The sequence below is a fragment of the Pteropus vampyrus genome, unplaced genomic scaffold, assembly GCF_000151845.1.
Source record: "Pteropus vampyrus isolate Shadow unplaced genomic scaffold, Pvam_2.0 Scaffold19, whole genome shotgun sequence".
Taxonomy (NCBI): Eukaryota; Metazoa; Chordata; class Mammalia; order Chiroptera; family Pteropodidae; genus Pteropus; species Pteropus vampyrus.
In genome coordinates, this window is record NW_011888800.1 from 8,423,429 (window position 1) to 8,449,769 (window position 26,341).

The following is a 26,341-nucleotide window of genomic DNA, read 5'->3' on the forward strand; positions in this document are numbered from 1 at the left end:
ATAATAAAAGTGAGATATTTCATGGCAAACTTTGGGGGTAAGGTTAGGACTATAATCTGCAAGTTATCTGCAAACCACAAGTGCCATCAGCAAGTAATCTCAGGGCAAATGGGAAATGGGTTAAAGGACTGTTCTTTATTCTGAGATTATCCTACTTTCTTGAAATTAAAATGTCTTTTACTTTATAAAATGATAGGAGATGGCAGGTATTTTTTGGTTGCTGTTCATGTGCCCTTTTAAAAATTAAAATCGAACTTACCTGGCCAAATAAAATTTTGAAAACCCTAAGTTTTCTGAAATTGTACTGGCCCACAAAATCCCAAAGTTTGGGAAACTTAAGATTAAGAGCCTTTAAAACTCTGAGGAACTGGGAAAACTCTGATCTTGAGCCTTCGCCATTTCTCCCCATTAGTCTCCCAAAGTAAAAATGAGAAGAAATTAACAACTTCTTCCTTATCCCTACTTCTGGCATTCTTTCTTGAATTCTCTAGCATAATAAAAACTATAATTAATGGAGATGACTGGGAAATATGGAATATAACCAAATATCAAATTTTAAAATTCCATCAGTGATTAGCTTTGAAATCTTGGGAAACCATTTTAACCACACTATATCAGAGGCTCCTCAATATGTTTTTCCTTGTGCATAATAATAATCATAATAATAGTAATACCTATAACCTATACTTAAAGCCCATCACTTCCCGAGATAGGCACAATAATGTTGAGGCCAGCAAAAACATGAATAGCACTTTCGACTCTACAGAAGACACAGTCTACCTAACTTCAAGATACTATGTACATTTACACAAAAATTTAGGCATGTTATATGTACAAAGAGAAACATCAATTATTATGTCTGTCTCGGCCCAGAGCACAGAACCAATACTATTATTTGAGAAATAAATTTCAGCTTAAAATAACAAGGTTGCCTAAAAATGTAACAGGAAAGTAAAAAGCCCTCAAACTCATTAGTAATTAGGAAAAGTAAATTAAGACTACAATGTGATACTATAATTTACCCACCAGATTGGCTTAAATTAAAAAGACAGACAATACCAAATCTTCCAAGAATGTGAAGTAATGGGAACGCTCATATACTGCTGGAGAGCTTACAAATTGTTATAACTACTTTAGAAAACAGTCTTACATTATATACTATGACGAAAGAACTATACCCTGGAACTCAGAAATTCTGTATATGTTCCAGATACATACCCCATAGAATGCATATGTTCCAGATACATACCCCATAGAATGCATATGTTCCAGATACATACCCCAAAGAATGAGGAATACTGTACACGATCAGTGTACACAATCAGTGTACAGTATACCAAAACATACAAATAAGAATGTTCACAGAATTGTTTAGAATAGCCTCAAATTGGAAACAATCTACATATCCATATACAGCACAATGAAAAAAGACAATATGGATTATTGAACACTATTAAGGTCAATGGACAAACTACTGCTACAAACATAATGCCGAGTGAAAGCAGTTATTCAACAAAAGATACAGTATGACTCCATTTATGTAAAGCTTAAAAACAGATAAAATTATTCAATATGATTTGAATTATAAGCTAAAGTGGAAATCAAGGAAATCATTATCACAAAACACAGAGAGAGGTGATCAAGAGAGGTGAGAGGACTCTGATCCCGAAGAGACAAGTGGGAGGCCTCTGAGAAATGGCAATGTCTTATTTCTTGACCTAAGCAGCGGTTACACAGGTGTTCACTTTACAGTTATTTTTTAAGCTGTGTAAATACTTTATATAATCTTTTGTATAAAAATATTATATCTCACAAAAAAATTGTAAGAGGCTACCTCCTGAGGTGATAGATGTCCTATCACATGATATGTTTAACCAGAGCTAAAGGTTCACATATCAGAGCTGTTATAGCAGGAATTCAAGTACTGGTCAGGAATTTTAAGTAGATGGCCAACAGAATCCTATGAATCCAGATATTTTATGGCTCTATTTTCATACCTTGTAACGATGATTCTTATGAACACTATTCTGGAAGCAGTCCATACAAAGTACACATGTTGGATCAATTGCACAGTCCCTGAAAAAGATTAAAAATTAGATTCCAAAATTTACTATTCCCACTGATGCTTAAGGTATGACTTTAATAATATGAATGATTTTCCTGAATGGTACACAAACTGAATATAAAAATGCTTCAAAAACTGAATTCCAAATAATTTTAGCCTCATTTTAGCCATATTTGAATGTATAAATTTGGGTATTTGGTTTTGTTTCTTAAATTGTCCTCATTACTTTGAGCTTACATATGGTTTCAAACTGTTGTTACAATTAAAAATTCATTTTGTGAAAAATGACCAACTTTTTTTATATCTACCATCATCTTACCCTATTACATTTATAAATATATCCTATAAATACTGATCGTTCACTGGTAAATAAAGCTTGGATAAAGACAAAATTCATTAATGTAGCATCATAAGGGCACGGATTTCTATTTATTTGATATATTAATATGTTCTAAGCATCTAGAACAGTGTCTGGCAAATGGTAAGTATTCAACAAATAGTGAATGAATGAAATGCAATCTCTTTTAATCTCTTCACTAATAACAACCTTCAAAATGTACTATTTTATCGATCATTTTCAGGGAAACATTAAGAATAATATACAGTAAGTGTGGAATTGCGAAGTTTAAGAAATGAATTTTAAAAGGCTAATAGGAAATATAGATTGCCTAAAGTACATAAGATCTACTGACCTACTTAGTAGGATTTCTAAATATCAGAAGTATTGACACTTTGAATGAAATGGTTATCTGATGGGCATAGAGAAGACTGTCCTGTGCATTGTAGAATGTTTAAGCAGCAATCCTGGCCTCTACCCAATAGATGCCAGTACCATTCTCTCAGTTGTGACAATTAAAAATGTCTCTATGACACGTTTGGAAAAATGAGGTCTACAAATGTCTACTATGCTTTACTTGAAACTGATTAAGCTTTCATTTATCACCTAAGCTGATAAATGAAACTTACTATGCTCTATATCAAAATTGTGCCCAAAGATGGCTTTTTCCTAAGAATAGGATAAAGGCAGTATGTCCTAAAGAAATATTAACTATACATCAACCAGTAAAACCTAGAATTATAGTGAAGCAAAAAACAATTCTTTGTATTTATAAAGTCTGAAAATTAACACTCTTAACCTAAGCTACCTCTAATAAAAGAAGAAAACTAAAAGTGCTGCTAGGATCTAAAAGTTGAACATTTCAGGCAGAAGTAGGGAGTAAAAAGCTTTCTGTGCTATCATGATGTTTTAAGGCAACTGCTTTCACAAAGGACAAAAACCCTAAAATTTCCCTATCATTGGTTTCTTCTATCCAACAAAATTCCAGCTGTCTCCACAGGTCCATAATCCTTTGGCACCAAATCTTGCTTGGTGGCAAAAAATGACCTGAAATGACATGAGATTATAGATCTTACTTATACATTTGCTGTGAATATTCACAGATTTCTTACAGAAATGCTGTGTTTGATTTTACGATTGTGCCTTGCTCTGCTGGGGAAGCATTCAGAATTCTGAAATATATCTGGCCCTAAGGGTTTCAAATTAAGAGTATGAGACTACGTAATAAACAAGGCAAAAATCTGTCACATATACTTTTGGAGAATAGGAAGAAAAAGTGAGAGAATTGGTTAAGTCATGTTCAGAAACAAGCTATATTGGCAAAAACATACTTATAAGTGCGTAATAAAAGGAAGTTAATTAAGTAGGATTAAATATACTATAAACAGTAATAAACCAATGAAATAGGTACAAAGTACCAAGACTGTAATCATAACCAATCACATAAATTTCTAATTCTTACCTACAAGAATATGTTGTCTCTCCACTTTTGAAAACTTTTCCACAGAGTTGAAATGCTCCACTATGTTTTAATTTCTCTAGACAAATATCTGGATCTTCTCCAAATAAGTACCATTCCAGTGGAGTGAATACTGACGTTTGTATACTCTCCTCCTGCTTTTCCAAGTCTGGGTCCATTTCAGCAAAATAAATTTCTGGCACCCATTGTGCCAAATGGTGCAAGAAAGTAACATAAAAATCAACTTGCTGATCCCACCACTGGAAAAAAAAAATGAATAGACTTTGTTACAAGCTCCTTCTTAAAAATTTATAGGCACTAGTAAAGGCACAATTCTGTAATTTTAGAGAAAGTGATTTACAATATATTCTTATTTTATCCTTCACCAATACAAAAGCAAAGTGGGTAATTTTTTTTTTAAAAAAAGCCTTGGAAATAATGGCTGCTGACACATACCACAGGTATCTAGAAAAAGAAGACCAGCTATGGTGGATGAGAATTACCTTTCCCTTCTGGAATGGCCAAGTCTTACAGTGTAAAGGTGACTTCATTATCAGTCAGAGGCTGTCCAAAGAATTCCCTATACTGTTAAGTTTAATTGTCTTAAGGAATCAAAGCATTTAAGCAGAGACCAAAATGAATGAGTGACAAAGAGCTTTTAGAATACAAAAAGAAAAAAAAAATGGATAAATTAAACCTCATCAAAAGTAAAACCTTCTGCTCTTCAAAAAAAACTGTTACAGATGGCTTATTTGCCATGCTTATTTGCACATGAAAACATGCTCAACATCATCAGTCTTGAAGGAAATGCAAATTAAAATGGCAGTAAGATAACCATACGCAACCTATTAGAATGTAGGTAAAAAAATAAAAAATGAAAATAAAAAACTGATATCAATAAGGATGCAGAAAACTGGAAAAGGAAAGTGCTAGTAGGAATTCAAAATGGTAGAGCCACTTTATAAGAATTTAGCAGTTTCTTATAAAGTTAAACTTACCATATGACCCAGCAATCAAACTCTTAGGTATCTACCAAAGAAATGAAAATTTATGTTCACACAAAAACTTGTACATGAATAATACAGCAATTTTATGCACAATCACCAAAAACTGGAAATGGTGAATTATAAACTATGGTACATCCGAACCAGGAATACTACTCAGCCATAAAAGGAATGAATTATCAATACATGAGGCATCAAAATGCATCAAAAGAAGTCAAGCACAAAAGGCTATGTACTGTCTCTTAGCAGTTAGAACCATGTTCATGTTGAAAGCATCTATGTGAATAGAGCAAAACCCATCTTCTGTGCCAAATATCTGATTCTCAAGCTAAGTGGGTTTAACAGACATTATCTGCAAACTTCAGTAACATTGCCATTCCACTCTTATCTTCAATCAAATAAGACAGCTTTACAAGTATCAAAAAATGCCCCATTTAAATAAACATTTGGGGATTACTCACTGGCAATCTGGGCTTAAATGTGAGGTCTGATTACCCCAAACCATCCAACAAACCAAACATTTTTAATGTCACTTATAAAAGCAGGCTTAAATGAACAGAAGCAGGGAAAACAAGAAGATGGAGGGCATAACTCTCTACTATCAAACCAACACTGGCAATTTAGTTGCAGTTAACATCTTTACAATTAAATTAATATGGTTCATTTGAAATGGGTTGACTTTCTGGTTTTATTAGTATTTCATACGTTTTATAGTTACATTTATAGCAAGTTTTATATTTTTACACATTTAAATAGTCTAAAATTTAAAAAAAAATTAAAGCTTTGTACTATATGATTCCATTTATATAACATTCAGGAAAGGGCAAAACTTTAGAGATGGAGGACAACACAGTGGTTGCCAGAGGTTGACTATAAAGTGGCAGTGATGGAATTTTTCAAAGCAATGAAACTATTCTGTATCTGTATTGTGGTGATGGTTACACAACTGTTGGCAATTGTCAAAACTCATAGAACTGTACAATAAAAAGTTATTTACTTTACGTAAATTTTTAAAGTAAATTTTAAAAGGACATAATTTAAAAGATGAAAAGGAGAGCTACAGATTGAGAGGAAATATTTGCAATAATAGACTGAATACTTCCCCCCAAAGATGTGAACAAGGCAAGGATGTCTATTCTTTCCTATTCAATATTGTGCTGGAGATTTTAGCTAGTATAATAAGACAAGAAGAAAATAATAAAAGGCATGACAACTGAAAAGGAAGAATTAAAACTGTCTCTATTCACAAAAAATATGATTACCTTCTTAGAAAATCATAAGGAATTAATTTAAAAACACACATATAAGAATTGCAAGTGAATTGAGCAAGCTTACTAGATCAATATATAAAAATCGACTGTATTTCTATATACTGGCAACAAACAATCGGAAAATGAAATTTAAAAAAAAGTGTTAATAATAGCATCAAAAACCAAAATATTTGGGCATTAATTTAATAAAATTAATAAAATATGTGTAACATCTCTACACTGAAAATACAAAACACTGAAAGAAATTTCTAAAACATCTTAGTAAATGATGTGCTACATCATGTTCATTGATTATAATGTTTAATAATGTTAAGATGTCTATATTTCTCAAATATTATCTATGGAATCTACATAAACTCAACAAGTTTTTTATAGAAACTGATAAGCTGATTCTAAAGTGAATATGGAAATATAAAGGACTTAGAAGAGGCTTCCACTACCTGATTTCAGGACTTATTATAAAACTATACTAATTGAGACAGGGTGGTATTAACATTAAGATAGATATATTTATCAATGAAACAGAAGAGAGTGTAAAAATGAATCCACATATGTATAGTCAAGTGATTTTTGAAAAGGAAAACAATTCAAAGACAGTATTTTCAAAAAATGATAAAAGAGTAATTAGATATCCTTATTTAAAAAAATGAACTTCAACTCATATGTCACACCATACACAAAAATTAATTTGAAATGAATCATAGACTTAAATATAAAAGCTAAAACTCTGAAACTTCTGAACAAAAACATAGAAAATTCTTAACATCCTTGAAGAAGGCCAAGATTTCTTAGACAGGGCACAAAAAGCACTAACCATGGGAAAAAAATGGATAAAATGAACTTTATCAAAATTAAAACCTTTTGATCTTCAAAATAAATGAGTAACTGATATCCAATTCTGCTACTCATTATGCATTTTTCAAAATTTCATATAACCAAATAATGAAGATGAATTTTGAAATGGACATGTTAAAATGAACATGCCTCCGCTTTCTGAATCTAGCTATACCTTCTATGAAATTACAAAGAAATGGAGGCAACTAAGATGTATACTTATCATACACTAACCCAACTTACCAATAGGGCAAAGGGTACCAACCCACAAATTATATAGCTAAGGCACTGGCTCTTTTGGCACAGGAACAACCTGTCCCAAGCTAGGAGACTGACTGCAGGTCAATGGAAAGTGTTACCTAGGCAAAAAATTATCAAGAGAATGAAGGAACTCTAGCAAAAGTAATAGGGATAGAAAATCAGAACTCTTTGGTTTATAATAATAAAGGCTAGATGTTTATAAAATCATTAAAAGTTTTGAAAAGTTTTGATAGCTTTCCAATCTATACATATACTTGTTCACTATATCTTACAGTAAATTAGGAGGTACCCTCCTTGAAGTGTTAAAAACAATATTCAGGGCAAAGAAAAGGAATTAGAATTCTGTTTAGCTATGATAAACTCAAAAAACTTGTCCAGGGAGTTTTATAAACTGACTTGTATAAGAGTTTACATAATTAAGTTAGAATTAAGAATTTACATAAAGTTCCATAACAGGTAACTTTAAGGAAAGTTACAAATATTTGTTTATATATAAGACTTTCTGACTTGCTCTCCTGAAGTTCAATAAGTTCAACTTAATAAAACTTTACGTAAAATATTACGTTAAAATTAGGCATTATTGTAGAATTAAATTGGATTGTTTTCTCTGAAGGTAATTTTGAGTTATTAAAATTTTAAATTTATATATCCTTTGACCCAGAAATTCCCACTTCTAGGAATTTATTCGTCAGATAGATAAATGTATAAAAAGAAATATATACAAGTATTTTATTTGCACATGAAAACGTGCTCAACACCATTAGTCATTAGGGAAATGAAAATTAAAGTGACAGTGACATAACCCTATGCAACCTATTAGAATGTAGATAATTTTTTATAATAGCAATTATTTATAATAGTAAAAGACTGCAAACAACCTAAATGTTCCACAAGAGTTGACTAAATCATGGTACATAAATTCAATACAGCCATTATAAAAAAGGAGAGAGCACAAATCTATATGTACTGATACATGACATTCTTCAAGTTATATTGTTAATAAAGAAAAGGCAAAGAATAATGAGTATAGTGTACTCCCATTTAGAAAAACAGGAGGAAGAGAAAGGGATATATCTGTAAATATTTCCATTTGAATAGAAAATCTCTGAAAGGATTCAAATAAAATGTTAATAGTGGGAAAAGCCCTGGAAAGAACTTATTTTTCGCTGTATACCCTTTTTTACTATGTCTATATGTAACTGTATGTATGTGTATAGACAAAACTTTATGTAAAATGTGTTAAAATTTATCTATCTATATATGAATAGATGGGTATGGACTCTATTGAAAATCATTTTAAAGTTTTCCAATCTATACATTTAAAGTACTAAGTTATTCATAGCAGCAAAAAAATGAATGTCCATCAATAAGGAAATAGTTTTAAAAAGTGTGGAATCTATCATCATTTAGCGATACTTGAAGCCCAACTATGCAGATATGTATTCCAGTGTATTCACTATAATGTCACTTGTAACCATGAAAAAATAAAGTTGACCTAAATGTCAATCAATAAAGGTACATCTACATCATTCCATGCAGTTAGAATGTCATAAAATACTATAGATTGGAAAAATTAAGTTTTAAAATTTTCATTTTTGTAAAGAAGAAAACTAAATTATGTATATTTTTAAAATTTCTACACATCTGAATTTCCTAATTCAACATATGTACATCTAAACATATGCTCTCCTAAGTGGAAAATAAGGGTCTGGAAGAAGCATCAAACTGTTAACAGTTGGTTACATGGAAAGGAGGAGCTGGGGGGAAGGTCTAGGAATGCCCGTATTTTATTTGAAAAAATATTATACTGTTTGACTTAGACAAACAACATAACAAGTGTCAACATTTTTGTAATTAAGGGGAAAAGAACTCTTTAAAAAATTGTTAAGATATAGTGTACCCAATTAAAATGATACAAATATCTCAAAGTATCTCCCTGAAGATACTTATTAACTACAAAGGGAAAAGATAGTAATTATAAAATAGAGAAACCCTACTAATACCATGTTAATGAAGTGATTTAAATAAATATCACCACAGTAAAAAGAAATATTGATATCAAGAATCCTTTAATATGATGCACTGAGAAAAATATGGTACCATTTCTTTGTGTGTACTACTCTTGCCAAAAATGTATAACTTCATTCCAATCAAGAGAAAACATCAAACCCAAATTGAGGAACATTGTACAAAATAACTGCTCAACACTCTTCAAGTGTCAAAGTCATCAAAAACAAGGAAAGACCATGACACTGTTAAAAACTGGAAAGGACTAAAGAGAATTGATACATTGTTACAGACTGGAAGAGACAAAGGAGAAATAACTAAATGCAGTGTGGGACTGTAACAGTTTATAAAAGAGGACATTAGTAGGACATTAGTAGGAAAACTGGTAGAATTAAAATAAGAACTGTAGTTTAGTTAGTATCAATATTAATTTCCTGCCCCTAATAATTGCAGTATGGTTATGTAAGATGTTAACATTAGGGGATAGAGGCTTGAGGGATAAGAGAACTGTTTGCACTATTTTTGCAAGTTTTTTGTTAAGTCTATAATGTGTTCTAAATAAAAAGTTTAAAAAAACTGACATAGAAGATGCTTATTTACTAATATGGAAAGGCATTAATAACATACAGTTCAGTAAAGCAGTTTACAAAGCAGTATGTATAAAATCTCATTCTGGTTAAATATTATACGTATTTACATGGGGAAAAAATCAAGAGGAATATATATCAAAATGTTAACAGTGGTGGGTAGAGAGATTTTAGCATATTTTCATGGAATATATTTGCTTATCTAATGTGAATAACATCCTTACAGTGATTTCATATTTTGGGGATAACTTTTTTATTATACAATTAAAAATATTTTATTTAAATCTTTTTTTAAAAACTATGTCTTCCAGTATTCTAATTCCAACTTCTCTAGGGTACTCACAAACCAGTAACTTGTTTTCTCCACATATCTGGCAACAACTTTAACCAACAGATATATAATATCTAATGATCTATGGTATACCCAAGGTTCTTTTCTTCAAACAGCACTAAATGAAAAAAAAAAAAAATCTGTATATTCAGTGCTATATAACAAACAAAAAACTTTTCTGTTCTACCTAATTATGGAAGGCATAGAACTAGTTCTTTTCAGGAGAAACTTGAGAGTCAAAACCTAAGAAAGCCAAAAACCTAAGGGACCTTCTGGTTCAAGCCCCTCATTGTAGAGATGAGAAAACTGAATCACAGGAAAGAAGTAAATTGGCTTGCCCAAGATCCAATATGCAATTAGTATCAGAGTCAGGAACAGAACTTAGGTATCCTAACTCCTAGAGTTCAGTGCTCATACTATTTAACCAAATATAAACATACATTTCTTTCAAATTTACCCTTAAGATTTGTTCATTTTCACTTTATTACTAAAACAAAACATAAAACAAAGCTTTGCCTTATTTTTAATTTTTTCCTCCAGATGAAGCCTCTTAGCTAACAACTGCCTAACATTCCTGGATACTACTAAAAATTATATCTGTCATTACATGTGTGAAGAACTGATAGTTTAAAATGTTATCTTTATACTAGTTGGTTGATTTGGGCAGAATGTCTGGGTGTTAATAGCTTAAATGCCCTTTCCACTGATCTTACCAGTAGCTCTTTGTCCTTCCATCCCCATCCCACTTGACTAATCCACAAGGTCTATTTATTTAGCTCAAGGCTCACCTCCCTGAACATTGCACTGATCAGTCTAAGAAAATTTCTCTTCCCATAACATCAATATGAAGGAGGTACTCATACAGTACCTATACTTCTGCCAGATAGTATTAGTTACCTTTAAATGTGTACATATAGTACATCTAGTACCTTCAACCAGATTGTCAGCTCCCTGAGGGAAGGACCTTTGCCTTCCACATTCCTGTATTCCCACAGGCCTAACACAAATACTTAACAATAGTCCTCAATCACTGATGAATGTTATAGAATTCCAGCCAGAGAAAACAAAGTAAATGTTGATGACATTAAGCTTTCTAAAACTTTGTTTATAGAATTTGTATAGGAGATAAAATACAATTATACTCTTTCACAAAATTATTCCTAGATGATTGCCACAACCACAAAAAAAATTTTTTTTTAATTAAAATTTCTCTTTTTTTTCAAGATAAGAAAAACCACACAGATACATTTTACTGGGTGACATGTTCAGGAACTGTTGGTGATTGAAGCAGGTTGCTTTTCTTCTGCTTGGTTGCTTTTCGTTTTCCTCAATTTGAGACAAGAATAAAATTAAGAATTTTTAGTATCAATATCCAGAAAAACAAAATACTTTTTTCCAGCATTTGGAGTTAAGAGAAGGCTTTCCTTATTGTTCTCTGAAAACAAGTTCTCACAGCATTTAAATTTCCAAACATTCCAAACATTCCCCTCATCCCCAGGGACTTGGATGCCTGTTTGGGAACATCATTCTGAAAAAGAAATTTACTTTAAGTATAGTGTATAATTCTCTTTCTAATTCTTCTGTTTTAAAAAGTGGTAACAAAATCTGGAAGCTCTAGAATTGGTCATAACAAGTACTGGATTAGTAATTGGAGCATCTTTAGGCACCAAGAAATCTTTAGGTTACCCCACAGGGAAATCCTATACATAATGCATCTGATAGTTAGCTCCCTAAGTCTGTCTGAACACTTCCTCTCAGCCAACTTCCATTCTTATAGCTCACAATTAAACCCAAAACGACTTTCCTGTAACTTTTATCCTATGCTGCCTGAAATAATCCAATATAATTTACTCTGCTCTTTCACCCAAAATCCTTTCAAATAAATTAAGATAACCATTTTATCTCTCATTAGTCTCTTCATTCTGGAGCTAAACTGGAACATAGAAACTAAAGAAATTTGGCCATCCCTAAATGATATGGTATCCAGACCACTCCATCTGATTACTCTTTTATAGAACATATACAATATGCCTCCATACAGGGAAATAGAACTATTTATTACCTTCCTTATCCAGGGCACTAAATTGTTTTAAAAGATCACATTCTTTTTTTGGCAGCCATATCCCTTTATGACTTAGTGAGCTGTAAACAACTAAAACCTTTATATCAATCACACATAAGAGACCTAGTCCTATATACAAATGATTCTAGGTATAAGGCTTTACTTTCATCGCGATTGTTTTACCTTATTAGTTTCAATGCAATATTCAGCCTAAGATTTGTTTTGTCCTCTAATAAATTTGTTATCCCTGCCAGCCTTGTGTTTGTAAGTATGATAAGAAAGCCTACTATGTCTTCATGGCATTGATAAAATAGGCTGGGTCAAATATAGGGTCATGTGACAGACAAGGCCCCTCTCTTTTCTTTCCTGTTAAAATATATAAACATGTGTCAGAATTTGGCTTTGAAAACATCCTGTCCTTCCTAAATCATTCTCTTCCTTTTTCTCCTCTGACCATAGGTTCATGCTTCAATTTTCTAAACTTTCCTTGAAGTATTTGGATGAATGAAATCTGCTTTCTTAAACTCTGGGATACATATCTCTTTTTACTGTATTGAATATATATTTGCAAACAAACTAAAGTACTTTAGTTGCAGACAATTAAAATCCTTAGATCAATCCTTAGACTACAAGGCAGAGTATGTGTGTACAAAAAAAAAAAAGGATAAATTAATACATTTTTCTTTCTGTGGCTAAAGGTATTTCTAGCTTTCCCATAAATACCAAAAGTTCAAAGGCATTTTCAAAGGTAGTCCAAAAAGACGTATTAAGTGGTTATAGCCCTACTCTTCCAAACAAGTCGAGTAAACTTTGTTCTGAAGAATGGCATTAAGTAAACTATTAGAAGGTGAATTACATTCAAGTGATTAACAGTAGACTCCATCTGGACAGGGCCTATGTCATTTCCGGATAGTAAGTAGGCACTTTGGTGAGTATAATAACTCTTCTGGAGTCTTTCAGTAACATTTATTTAGTACAGCATATTTCCATAAGCACTTAGCTTATTACAGTGGTGTAACTTAACATTAAAAAAAAAAAGGCTGTACCAAATGCTTTTAAAAACCAAACTCATCAAATAACTACAGTTTCTTCAACAGGAGGCACGTTAACTCAAAATACCTTAGAACACATAGGAGTTCATAATAAATCATCTGAGACTAAAGAGGTCTTAATATTTTGTCTTAAGCCATCTAAGACAATGGGTTAAAAACTTTAAAAAAACTTTCGCAGAGCATAGCATATGATTAACACATTTAAAGAAATGGGTAAAATGATGGCAAGGGAAATCTGAGGTAACCCTCAAAGCCAGCACACATGAAGGATGTGCAGGATACTGCACAGGTTCATCCTGTGTCATTGATTTGTATACATACCTAACTAGACACTCTCTGCATAGTACTGAGGACAAAAACCTCTTTACTTGCAGGACGATGTGTTACTAAACGTAAGCAGTCAGTCTCCAGCACCAATTCATCTACACTGTTACTACTCTTCCTTAGCTTCTTACAGATAGTGAGACATAATCTGTCACTCTGATTTGCAGTTGTAAAACCTAACTTCATATCTGACGCAACAGAATTTGGTAATGAAAACCAGAATTTTTCCTAGCTGCTTACAACAGAAATTGGGAGATGATGAGGAAAAAACAACAGGAACTAGGCCCTGCTATAATCTGGTGACAAAGCACTTTAGTTAGGACTCAAGAGACCTTGGTTTTCATCCTAGTTTTCTCACTCTCAGTGTGTCCTTACTACTAAAAGCTGTGCTCTGGTCTAAAATGATATAGATTCAAATTTCTAAAGAAAATCACCTCCACTGAAATTAGCACATAACTTCTTACTCCTTCCTCTTTATCTCAGTATTTTAGAGTTAACTATCAAAAAGATTATATTATATTGCCTATATGAGATTGTAGATATTTTCATTGTTTCTCCTTGATTTTCATGATTATTGTGCGAACAAAAAAATATTAAACTTTTAAAAAAACTAAAATCTCCCCATTTGGTTATAAGATAACTTTGGAGAGATATGGAAATGTTCTATATGCTGATTTGGTGGTAGTTACACAGGTATATACATTTGTCAAAACTAATCAACCAAATGCTTAAAATGGATGATTCTTATTGTACATAAATTATATCTCAATGATGTTTTTAAAATCCTCCCTGTTCAATTTAAACTCTTTAGCCTTATTATCTCTTAACCTCCTCAATTCCTATTGCCTCCACCTCCACTTTACCTTAGCGGATGTCTCCTCATTTTCTTTCATTCATACATTCAATAAAAATTTTGAAGCAACATATTAAGTGCTAGAGATAAAGATGTGAACAGGAAACAGTTCATACCATCGAAGAGTTTACTGTCTAAAAGAAAAGACAGACAGCAATGCTAAGTATAGCCTAAGACATGCCACATAGGACAAAAGTATGAAAGGGGTACACAGGAACACACAAAGGCACATCTCACCTAGCTCTACCATCACAAACACCTGATGTGCCTCCATGTTCTAACATTCCAAAATTCCCCTTTCTGACCATAACATTCAGTCCTTCCACTTATGTCAACATCATAACCTTTAATACCTCAAATCCCACCAATTCCCTTGGCTTTTCTTATCTCCCTGTTCAGCCTGGACTCCAAGGTTAGCTGTTACCTTAATATGCTCCCTCATTCTCTCCTCTCTCGCTCTATCCACATCCTCCCTCCCCCAATCACTACCAACCTTGCTAAAAGAAATCACTGATGTTGATCCTCAGTTATTCATTAAGAGTATGTAAATTGTCTGCTGTATCAGTGCATACTGGGATATATCAGTGACAAGTCTGATCCTTGCCTTCATGGAGCTTACATTCTGGTAGGAGAAAGACATTAAAATAAGTAAATAAAGACAATATAATAATCACATATTGTAATAAGTGCAGTAAAAGAAATAAACAGGATGCTTGCTCTGACAAAGAATACAAGAACCCTATCTCTTAAACAAGATAAATATCAAAAAAAAAAAAGCAGAAGAAAACACTCTAGGAAAAACAAAACAGCAAACAAAGGCACAGGCCCTGAAGCAAGATAGAGTGTGGGATTGTTTTAGAAGATAACAGGTCAGGGTGGCTAAAACTGAATGAGGAGAAAGTAACAATACTTGAGGGGAGATGTAGAGGCCAGATCGGGCAGGGTAATGAATGACTTGTAATGAGTTTAGATTTTATTCCAAGTACAATGGGAAACCACTGAAGAATTTAGGCAGGAAATTGGCATTATGTGATTTGGTTTTAAAGATTACTATGGTTACTATGAGGAGAATGAACTGGAAGAGGACAAAATGGAAGCAGAGACCAGTTAAGAAGCCACTGCAGTTGCCTAGGTAACAGATGGTGGCTAGGACTGGAGAAGTAGAGTGGAGACAGAGATTCGTTTGTGTTCAAGAGCTATTACGGAAGTGTCATCACTGAGACAGGGATAAAAAAACTCTTGCTCTGCCTCTCTCTCTCCCCAAACCAGGTCTTTCCTCTTAGTATATGACACAACCACAGCCTTGAATGATTAAGCCAAAAAGTGGAGATCCAGATGTCATGTTTCTTCCCTTTTCATGCCTAATCCAAAAGCAAATCTTTTTGCTTCTACCATCCAGTGACCTCTCTAGTACAAGCCACCAACGATATGACTTGGGTTACTGCAGTAGCTTCCTAATTGCTCCCCCTGTTTGAAACACTTATCAGACATCCAAGTGGATATGTCAAGTAGGCAGTTGAATTTCTGATTCTGGAACTCAGAAGTGAAATGACCTAGACATATAAATTTGGGAACTGAACACAGACAGATGGTATTTAAAGCCACAGGACTGAACAAAATCACGTAGACAAAGGATGTTGACAGGAAAAAGAAAAGAGCTTTGTACCGTGCCAGGAGAAATCTTCTGAGATGGACTTTAGAAAATCCAGTCAAAGACAGAAAAGGTCAAAGTTCTGTCAGACCATTCCATATACTGTCTGATTCCCAATTTTTCTCAGTCCTCCTCTTCCTATACCCAATAAACTACCTTCTCCTAGAAACTACACCCTATGACACTGTACTACTCTCATATTCTATGGGCTTGGCTATTCCCTTTCTAGGACCTTCCCTGGTTCTTCCTCCATCTTCTGCCGCTGAAATTCAATCATTTGTCTCTCCTCCCTCCCTCCATGTGTGTGTGTCTCTCTCTGTATACACATACATACATACATATATATACACACACAGACACACACACACTCACTCTTTCTTCTTCAAAGATCTTATCCATTACTACAACCTCAACTGTCAACTCTATACTGAGAACTTCCAAATGCCTAGCTAAGTCTTATTCAAAGTGTGGCCCACAGACCAGGACTTCAGAATCAGCAGAGGATGCTTGTGAAAATGCAAATTCTTGGACCCCACCCCAGACCTACAAAATCAATTCCCCTAATTATTCTTAAGCAATGACTTTTATAAATGTCCAATAATTCATACCTATTATTTCACCCTACTTGCATGTTAGGTGACGTTAGGAATTTGAGAGCCTTCACAGTTGTTGATAGAAGTATGACAGAAAAATGACCTGGAGACTTAAAAGGAAGTTTGATTTAAGGATAGCAGAAACTATAACCAGGGACGAGACTCTAGTGAAGTTGGTAAGACTTCTTAAACCTCTGTAACTGTCCCATATTTATTATTTTTGTTTTCCTTGCCTCTCAATAGTGATTTAAAATACAAATCATTCAAATATTAAAGATTCTCTGAGTTTGTTTTGCTTAACAGCAAAGAAAAAGTAAACTGGAAAGCCAGCATCTTACTCCACTGTCAGGAAGTTGGTAGCTTAAAAAGAAGACGAAAGTAGGATGATATCTGGGGTCCTCAAGTAGATAGAGGAATCCAAGCCAAAAAAAAAAAGTGATCATGAGGCTAACAGTCACAGGTCTTCATCCACTTACATCACCCTATCTTGTATTAAAATTATTTGAGCACTTGTCTTATCTGTGTCGCTGGACTGTGAGTTCCCTGAGGCTATTACACTTCTCTTAGCATCTATCTACTACTTTGCAAAACTGAAAGCCTTACCCAATGAAATTTATTATTTCTTGAAATGAAGAGTCTGCAACATAATTCTAGCTTGATTCCTATACCATTATCTCCAATCCCAAGTAAGTGATATCCAGATTGATGAGGTTTTACTGTACCACCTTGAGAGAATTAATATATCAAAGCTTTAAACAAACTCCATCCAACTCTGGCAATACAAAATTACAATAACACTTCTGCCCACAGCGCAGTTTTCTCCACTCCTTCAAAGATGTAAAAAGCACAAGCTACCATTAAGACCAGATGTTTCAGCTGCTTCTAAACTTTCCCTATCTTCTCATTTCTTATCTCAAATAGTGAAGTGAGGTTGCCTTACTATTTGGGGTAGACAGCTGCAAGCACTGCCCTAGCTGGTGGCCAAACCCTTATTCCAACTCCCTCTCCACCTGGTTTCTATCTCCCAGTCAGTCTCACCAGTCCCTGGGGCCAACTCATTTCTGGAGCTCACTCTGCTCTCTCATAAAACAATGCAAGGTTAAAATACTTCAAGAATGCTTTTATCAAAACTACAAACCAAAGGAACTCCAGAAAGAGGTGTATATCCTACACTCTTCTATATGCAAGAATAAAGATAAACTAATGAAACTCAACATCATGCAGTGATCAATATTTGAATATTTCCTATATATCTCCCCACTAAGATGCCCAGGGACATCCAGAATATTACCTAATGTTATCTACTTCTTATCCTCCTCAGCTAGCTTTCTCCCTGTAGCCAGACAATTGACTCCAATTTGCTATCTCTGTCTTCCTATTCTTTCAAAATGCAAGGACAACATACAGATTCCGATATTAATTAATGGTATCACTAACTTGAAATGTCTGGAAGTCTCTTCTTCACCTTTAAAAAGCAACGACAGATGACAGGTTCCTCCACTGAGAATTAGGCCTGGGTTCTCAAGATACTAGAATGAAGGACATTAATTCCCACACCCCATACCTTGACATGAGTTGACAGTGGCAGCACACCCTGACACTATCAGGCTCCAGCCAGCTATGCAATACAACACTTGGTGCTGAGACCCGTACTCCCATCGTCAAGGGGGCGGTTAGCACTGCGTCTCTCGGAAAATGGCTCTTCCTCCAACCCCGCCTCAGCCCCCACACCAGACCATCTAACATCACCGGCTCTTTCTACTTCGGGATAGAGACATGCTTGAGCCCGTCACCACTAATAAATGACAAAATCATTATACTCCATAGACTTGGCCGGCAGGAATGTGGGTGATGACTAACTTTTTTATTTGGTGGCTTCCTTCCAGATCAATCCATACGACACCCCCTCCCTAGAGCCGCCATAAGGGGAAAAACCCCACATCCTACTGAGCGCGGCAGGGAGGGGCTAGCGGGTACAAAAGGAACTTGCCCAGAAGGACTTACAGACGCCAGTCGCTGAGGGGTCTGGGGCAACTCCGGGCTGACTTCCATCCTCTCCGAACCCCCAGCCTCCTCGTCCGCCATCTTGAGGGAAACTGACGCTCGCAGTTGCAGACCCCCGGCCGGAGACAAGCGGAAACCTGTAGCCGGTCCAAGAGACGAGGGACGACACTTTTACGACGGCCCCTGAAGTCGAATTTGACGCAGACTCGAGCAGCGGCTTCCGGTCCATTTCCCGGAAGCAAGTGTTACGGCCCGTAGGGTTTTACTTCCGTAGTTCTTAGTCATAGTGCTTGGTGGGTGACTCCTTGTATATCTGGTTTCGGTTCTGGGAACTGTTGTGTCTAGAAGGTAAAAAGCAAATTCAGCGTCCATTATAAAAGGAAGAAAACTGTCAGGGGCTAAGTGAGAACCCGTTCTGGGTCTTTTGGTGTGGGTGTCTAGTGTCTCTCAACGTACCTGCAGTGGTTCCCCAGAGCCCACAAAATGAAAAAGCACTGAAAACTATTCCATCTTTAGAAGTGTAGCCCGTGAGCACTTGCACATGCGCACAATAACACTCGGGCCGCATTTCTTTTGGGGGGTGGTAGTGAAGAAATATCGAAAAATTGGAAACCTAGTCATTCATCAGTAGAAGGAAGACAGAATAAACATGTTAATCCGCATCATGTAACACCATGCAGCTCTTTAAAAAGAATAAGGTAGAGCTTATGAAAAGGTAAAGATAAGTGAGGGAAAAACAACAATCAAGTTGCCACAAACTATATATTTACACTTACGTTTAAATACGAAGGAAACAGTCAAAGGGAAGAGACTAAACCAATAGTAAACTCTGAGGACGAGGAGAATAAGGTGGTCAAGAACTACTTTAACTTCATCTGTATTGTTTTAAATTGCTTACAAAACATCATTTAAACATGTATTTTTAACAAAGGGAAAAATAATAAAACAACACTTGGGAAATAATAGTTAACCAGGAATAGATTAAGTCGGATCTTTACCTCAAAATATATCAAAATAACAATGAATTTAAGAGTATACTAAAAAAAGTAAAGAAGTAAATATTTGTATAATATTGGGATGGAGAGGGCTTTTTAAAACATGAAAGGCAGAAAATATAAAAAGATTTATATGTAATTTCATTAAAATTTAAAACATTAACACAAATCTAAAAAACTAGAATATAAATATTTGCAGCATATATGACAGACTAAAAGATAAAATCCCAAAGAAGACTAAGAAAAATGGGCAAAATTCATAAATATTTAACTTACTGATTTTTATAAATACATGAAAAACTAGTTTTGACTAGCAAACAAATGCAAATTAAAAATAGGGTACCATTTATTGTCTGTAAATTTAGTAAGTTTTTCCTAAAAATAATAACCATTGTTGGTAAGCTGGAAGGATACTCATTGTTATGTAAAATGCAAGTGTAAGCTGGTAAAACTACTGGAAGGCGATGTGGCAATATTCAGAAGCCATTCTTTAAAAATGCATATTCCTCGGCAATTCTATTTGTAAGGCTGTATCCTAGAGAAATAATTCAGGATGCAAGTGAAATTTTAACTATATCATTATTGGTAGTGGAGAAAAATTAGAAAGAACTCAGATGTCCAACAATAAAGGACAGTGGCCAAATAAACTATGGTCACTTATACAATGTAATACTCTGCAGTTATTAAAAATATTGTAGAACAGTGATTCTCAAAGTGTGGTCCATAGATCCCCTGTGAGTTTCCAAGACTCAGAAAGACTGAAATAAAACTTTATAGTAATACAAGGTAATAGCGATACAAAGTAGTAATGTACCTTTTTTTCTTTTAATTATGTTGGTGTTTGTACTTACTGGCGCAGAAGTCATGATGGGTGAAACTGCTGGCGTCTTAGCACAAAATCAAGGCAGTGGCAGCAAACTAGTCACCAAAGTGAGACTGGAGGTAGTTTGTTCACCATCATGCTCTTGAAGTTAAAAGAAAAGGAGGAGGAAAAGGTTGTTTCCCTAAAGGAGTAAAAATTATTAATGTCATCAAATCTCAAACTGTGAGTTTTAAAAATTCCATACGATGCAATGAGAAGCATATGTAAAGCTTTACTGCTGTGTACAAAAGTATGATGGTTGACTTGAGCAGAAACACTTCTGTGACTGAGTTGCTAGCTGTACCAGCCACTTTTTTTATGGAATACCATTTTTAAAAGAACAATTGACAAATACCCTACGGTTATTCAGACTTAGGTATTTGGCAGGCATTTTCTTAAATATGAGCAATAAATTTTCTCTTCAAAGAAAACGCTTTTGTTGTCTATGAAAGAGTTTGAGCTTTCAAGTGAACATTTTCTGGAGAACTCGTTTCTGCCACTATAAGTTTGACAAAGTCCTAATGAAATTGGTTGTGGTATTAACATGTGATTTTTGGAGGGGGAAATATTTTATAATGAAATGTGTTGACATTGGGAAGACTTGTTTAACTTAATAAAACAATATTTTCCAAATCACAAATTTAGGGTGTTATAAAACCAAACATGCGTAAAAGATCCTTTCACATTGCTAAATAGATCAATAAATTTTAATGTTAGAGAGTACAAAAATTTCACTGATGGGGTTTCAGATTCCACATGGAAGTAATCTTTAAGATTTTACTATTTGCCCAGTTCTGGTGTAGTTTTAAAGAGGAATATCTACTATCTGTAGTTTCAAAGAGGAATATCTACTATCTGAAAACGCTATTAAAGAACTCTTCCCTTTTCCAACTATGTATCTGTGCGAGGCCAGATTTTCTTCATATACTTCAACTGAAGCATAACATATAGGTTGAATGCAGAAGCAGATATGAGAACTCAGTTGTCTTCTATTAAGCTAGACATTAAAGAGATTTGCAAAAATGTAAAACATTGCCACACTTTTCACTATTTCTTTTTGTTTTAGAAAACTAATTTTTTACTTTAAAATGTTATTTATGTTAACATACATTGGGTTTATAATTGTTATTTTAAACAAATTGATTTAAATTTTTTTCTGCTTTTGTTTCTAATGCAGTAAATAACAATAGATATAACTCACATAAAAAGAAGATCTTTGAGGGCTCCAATAATTTTTAAGAGTATAAAAAGAATCCTGAGACCATATAATTTAAGAGCTGCTATTGTAGAGATATTCTTATTGACTTTGGAAGATAGTCATTATATATTATTGGGTGGAAAAAGCAAGTTACTAAAACAGTATGATTCTATTTTTGCTTATCCCTAGGTTGCAGAATCATGAAAATTTTTTTCTACTTTCTACATAACTGCATTTTCTGGTTTTTCTTACAATAAGTATTTATTACTTGTATTAAATGTTTTTTTTAATCTACCCATTTTTTAAGATAGATAAAATAACTGGTGGGTGGATGGATGGATGATAGATAGATAGATAGATAGATAGATAGATAGATAGATAGATAGATAGATAGATACTCAATCTATCCAGCTCAAAAAGCCTCCTTGATAATGGCATCCTTGATCTAGCCAGATGTGGAGGGATCTTTCCTTCCTCTGGGAGAAACTAGTAGCTGCATACCTAGCCTCTGGGATCAAACTTTCTGGATTTGAATTTCTTTTACATAACCACTGATGGTTATGTAACCTTACCGAATAACTTCTCTGAGATTTTGCTTCCTAATCTATAAAATAGATGTGGTAATGAGACCATTTTCCTCAAATAATTGTTGTCAAGGTTAATAAAACTCTCTACCTAAAGCCCTCAATGCCTGGCAGTGTTCAGTAGAATGCCTGATAGTATTCAGGATGGATGTTTTTGTTTTTTGTTTTTCTGACTGTCCTGCATCCAGTGGCACTTTCTCAATTTAGTAGGAGAGAGGGGAGGTCTTTCCATTGCTGGAAGTCTTGTTTCCAGGAGAAAGTGCCCCCATATACGTGGTTAGAATTCATTCCTTGTTATCCGCAGGCAGCAATGCCCGTTCAGACTATTCTTGATAAAAGATAATTTTGCCTCCTGCTTGATCCTCTGCAGTTCATTGGGTTTCTACACTTTGCTTTCTAAGCCTGTCCCCAGCCTCCTGCAGAATCTGTGAGTCCCTGATATTCTTTAAATAGATTTTCTTTTTGCTTAAAATAGCTAGAGGGGGGTTTTATTTTTTGAAACTGAAAGATTCCTAGATGATGTATTAATACTGTCTTTTGTTACAGTTTGTCATGGCCCTACCTTATCTTGCTCTCTAATTTCTTTGTTCCTTGAGTGCAAGAACCAAGACGTATACATAGAAATGTCAACTAACATGTTAAGGACTTTAGAAGCATTTTAAAGAATGACTCTCAGAACAATCCTGTGATGTAGTTCCTATTATTATCATTATGCAGACAAGGAAATTATAGCTTGAATAAGTGAGGTTGCTTGTTTAAAGAACTACAATTACTAAGTGACAAAACCTGGATTCAAAATCTAGGTCTGTCTGGATTTAAAATTTGTGCCTTTAACCACTTCACTCTCCTACTTCCTATAAAGAAATTTTAAGTCTATTTTACTACTTCGTATGTTGTAATGTCTATTGTTAAATAAAAATATTCATCAGGTATTTGGTACACATTTAATATCCTAGTACATTTATGTAAGACATTTTTTATAGGGCATTAATCAAATAAAATAGATAAAAACATGAATGATCATTGCTCCTTTCTGATTTAGACCAAGGTATGGGTTGGCCTAGTTTAGAACAAGAATATAAATTTGTTTAATTCTTATGCAAAGACATACTTCTCTTTTTAATTAGCATTAGTTCACAGTAATCTTTCTGAGTAAATATGCTACATGGTCATTTTGCAAGTGCCATTTTACTGTTCAAAGTATTATTAACAACTAATATACATTAATTAGCTTTCTTGACACCCCTGAATGACAGTTGGAAAAGTCATGCTCAGAATTATGTTTTCCTTAGACTCTTCATTTTTGGGTTTTATTGGAGGTTTTCAACCTTGATTACACATTAGGATTATCTAGAACTTTTTAAAAATTCCAATGTCAGGCCTCAGTCTAGTGATTTTGATTTAATTAGAAAGAAGTGTATATGTATGTGTGTGTGTGCTCACGCATGTGTGTATTTTTTTTTTTTAATCTCAAGAGATCCTAGTGAGCAATCAAGAATTGAGAACCCGTGGGTGACTCCATTTCAGCTGACCTCTTTCTCTGAGATATTTTCTTATATGGGATGATAGTAGTGCCTACATGATTCCTCCTGCCTGGAAGAATCCTTGATATCCCTCATCCAGATTAGGGAAGAGCACCCTAATCTGATTAGTATTTATTACTTGTATTAAATGTTTTTTTTCCTAATCAGTCTCCCTATTTCCACTCTCTTGCTCATACTCATCCTCTATTCTCCTACCAGAATTATTCTTAAATATAAATCTGGTCATGTGACTCTTACCTAAATGTATTGATGACTGCTTTATAAGATAAAATTTAATACTTAATCAGTCTCCCTATTTCCTAATCAGTCTCCCTATTTCCACTCTCTTGCTCATACTCATCCTCTATTCTCCTACCAGAATTATTCTTAAATATAAATCTGGTCATGTGACTCTTACCTAAATGTATTGATGACTGCTTTATAAGATAAAATTTAATACTTAATCAGTCTCCCTATTTCCTAATCAGTCTCCCTATTTCCACTCTCTTGCTCATACTCATCCTCTATTCTCCTACCAGAATTATTCTTAAATATAAATCTGGTCATGTGACTCTTACCTAAATGTATTGATGACTGCTTTATAAGATAAAATTTAATACTTAAGCATGTCATTCAAAGCCCTTAACAATTTAGTTTGAAACAATTTTTGCTATTCTAATCTCCCTTGCCACCCCTCACCTTAAACTATCCACGCTGTATTTCTCACCTATACCATACAGTCTCATACTTCCATGCTTTTGCATAGGTTCATCAGTCCTTTGGCCTAGAGAGCCCCCTTCTCACCCCACACCTCTTTCTATAAAGGATTTATGGTTATTCTTTAAACTCTAAAGATTAGTTTTTATACAACTCCCTCTGAGAAATTTTTGGATTCTCTTATTCTCCAACAGGCAGAATTGTTCCCTTTGTGATTTCACTGCACATTAAATGGCTCTGGCCTACACACGTGTCACTAGAGTTAATTATTTAGATGCCTGTTGAACCTGCTAGACTGTGAGCTTCTTGAGAGCAAGAATGCAGTCTCAGCTTTCTAGCCATAGTTCATAGTGGCTGCCTACCAGATAATGGATGTTCAATATTTCTGGGGGGGAGGGGAAAAACCTAAAATACTACACAGATACAAATTATTGTAATCAAAATTTATAAATGATTCTTAAAATACAGTCTTAAAAATTCAATTCACAGAATATGCATTGGTCTCACATAATTTCTAAAACCAGAGTTTTCAGTTTGAGACCTCATTAAAATGCAAGTTATGTTTAGGGGGTATAATGTCTTATCAGATTACCTTTTAATGAGGATTAGTTTAACAGATGACGGGATTGTACATGATATAGAGGTTGAGTTTCAAAAGAAGCTGACTCTGAAGCAGAGTTTAACATAGGGTTTATTAGGGAGAATTCTTGAAATCTTAGAAGGGAAGCAAAACAAAAAGTTTTTTTCCCCTCTTTACATGGTCATTGTTGAAAACTCATAATCTATGGGTAAGCAAAGAGAAGAAAATACAAATAACCTATAATCTCATATAGTCTCACTTTCCCAAAATAACCATTATTAAGTTTAGTACATATGCTTCCAGGCTTTTTTCTGTGTATTTGTATGTGTATGTATGTCTGTGAACAAAATGGCGTTTTACTGGCAAAAACTCATTATATTAACATATTTCTGTATATAGTAATATTTTCTTCAATATTAATAAAGATTACTGCATGGTATTCCCTTACATGGCTGTGTCATTCTATTTTTAAGACATTGTGGTCCATTTACTGTAGTTTGTATCTAATTTTCTCCTATTCTAAACTTTGTTTTAACAAACATACTTATTGGTAAATATCTGTAAATATCCATATTTTTCCTTAGGATAAGTTATTGTAAGTAGAAAATACCAAGTCGAATAGAGTGCATATTTTAATATTTTTCATTTTTAATGGCTAAAATAAAATATGAATTATATATATTTTTTCTGATTGTATTATTAGTTTCAAATATACAGTACATTGGTTAGACATTTATATAGTTTATAAAATGATCCCCCTACTTGCTCTTTTTCTCCTCTGGCTCTCTACCTACCCATTGCATTGATGCTAACTGCATTCCCTGTGCTATGCTCCCCATCTCCTGTGACTATCTATCAACTACTAATTTGTACTTCTTTAACCCTTCACCCCGTTCTCCCAGTCCCCCAACCCCCCACCTCTCTGGCTGTCACCAGATTGTCCTCTATATCTATGAGTCTGTTTTTGATCAGTTTGATCTTTTGGTTCTTTAGATTCTGTATATAAGCGAAATCATATGGAATTTATCTTTCTCTGACTTATTTCACTCAGCATGATAACCACTAGGTCCATCCATATCATTGCAAATGGTAGGATTTCATATTTTTTAATGGCTGAGTAGTATTCCATTGTATATATGACCCATAACTTCTTTAACCAGTCGTCTGTTGATGGGCATTTAGGTTGC

General features: G+C 34.0%; 1 protein-coding gene and 1 long non-coding RNA gene across 3 annotated transcripts in view; both read right to left on the reverse strand.

Annotated features, from left to right (window-relative positions):
* Positions 1-19,243, reverse strand: part of UBR1 (ubiquitin protein ligase E3 component n-recognin 1) — a 102,070-nt gene extending 82,827 nt beyond the window's left edge. The window contains exons 1-4 of the mRNA XM_011354982.2: positions 19,152-19,243; positions 18,696-19,036; positions 3,865-4,121; positions 1,998-2,076 (exon numbers count right to left, since the gene is read on the reverse strand). Coding sequence (XP_011353284.1) covers positions 1,998-2,076; positions 3,865-4,121; positions 18,696-18,776 — 417 coding nt within the window. The 5' untranslated portion in view covers positions 18,777-19,036; positions 19,152-19,243. The remainder of the gene's footprint in view (positions 1-1,997; positions 2,077-3,864; positions 4,122-18,695; positions 19,037-19,151) is intronic.
* On the reverse strand, positions 9,282-18,545 carry LOC111736289. Of its 2 annotated transcripts, XR_002779156.1 has the most exons (4): positions 17,295-18,545; positions 16,707-16,801; positions 14,941-15,069; positions 9,282-14,581 (listed from the first exon to the last, which is right to left on the reverse strand). It is a non-coding gene; the product is annotated as an uncharacterized LOC111736289 (long non-coding RNA). The 2 variants fall into 2 exon arrangements; XR_002779155.1 differs by having other exon boundaries at positions 16,707-18,545.
* Positions 19,244-26,341: the final 7,098 nt, after the last annotated feature.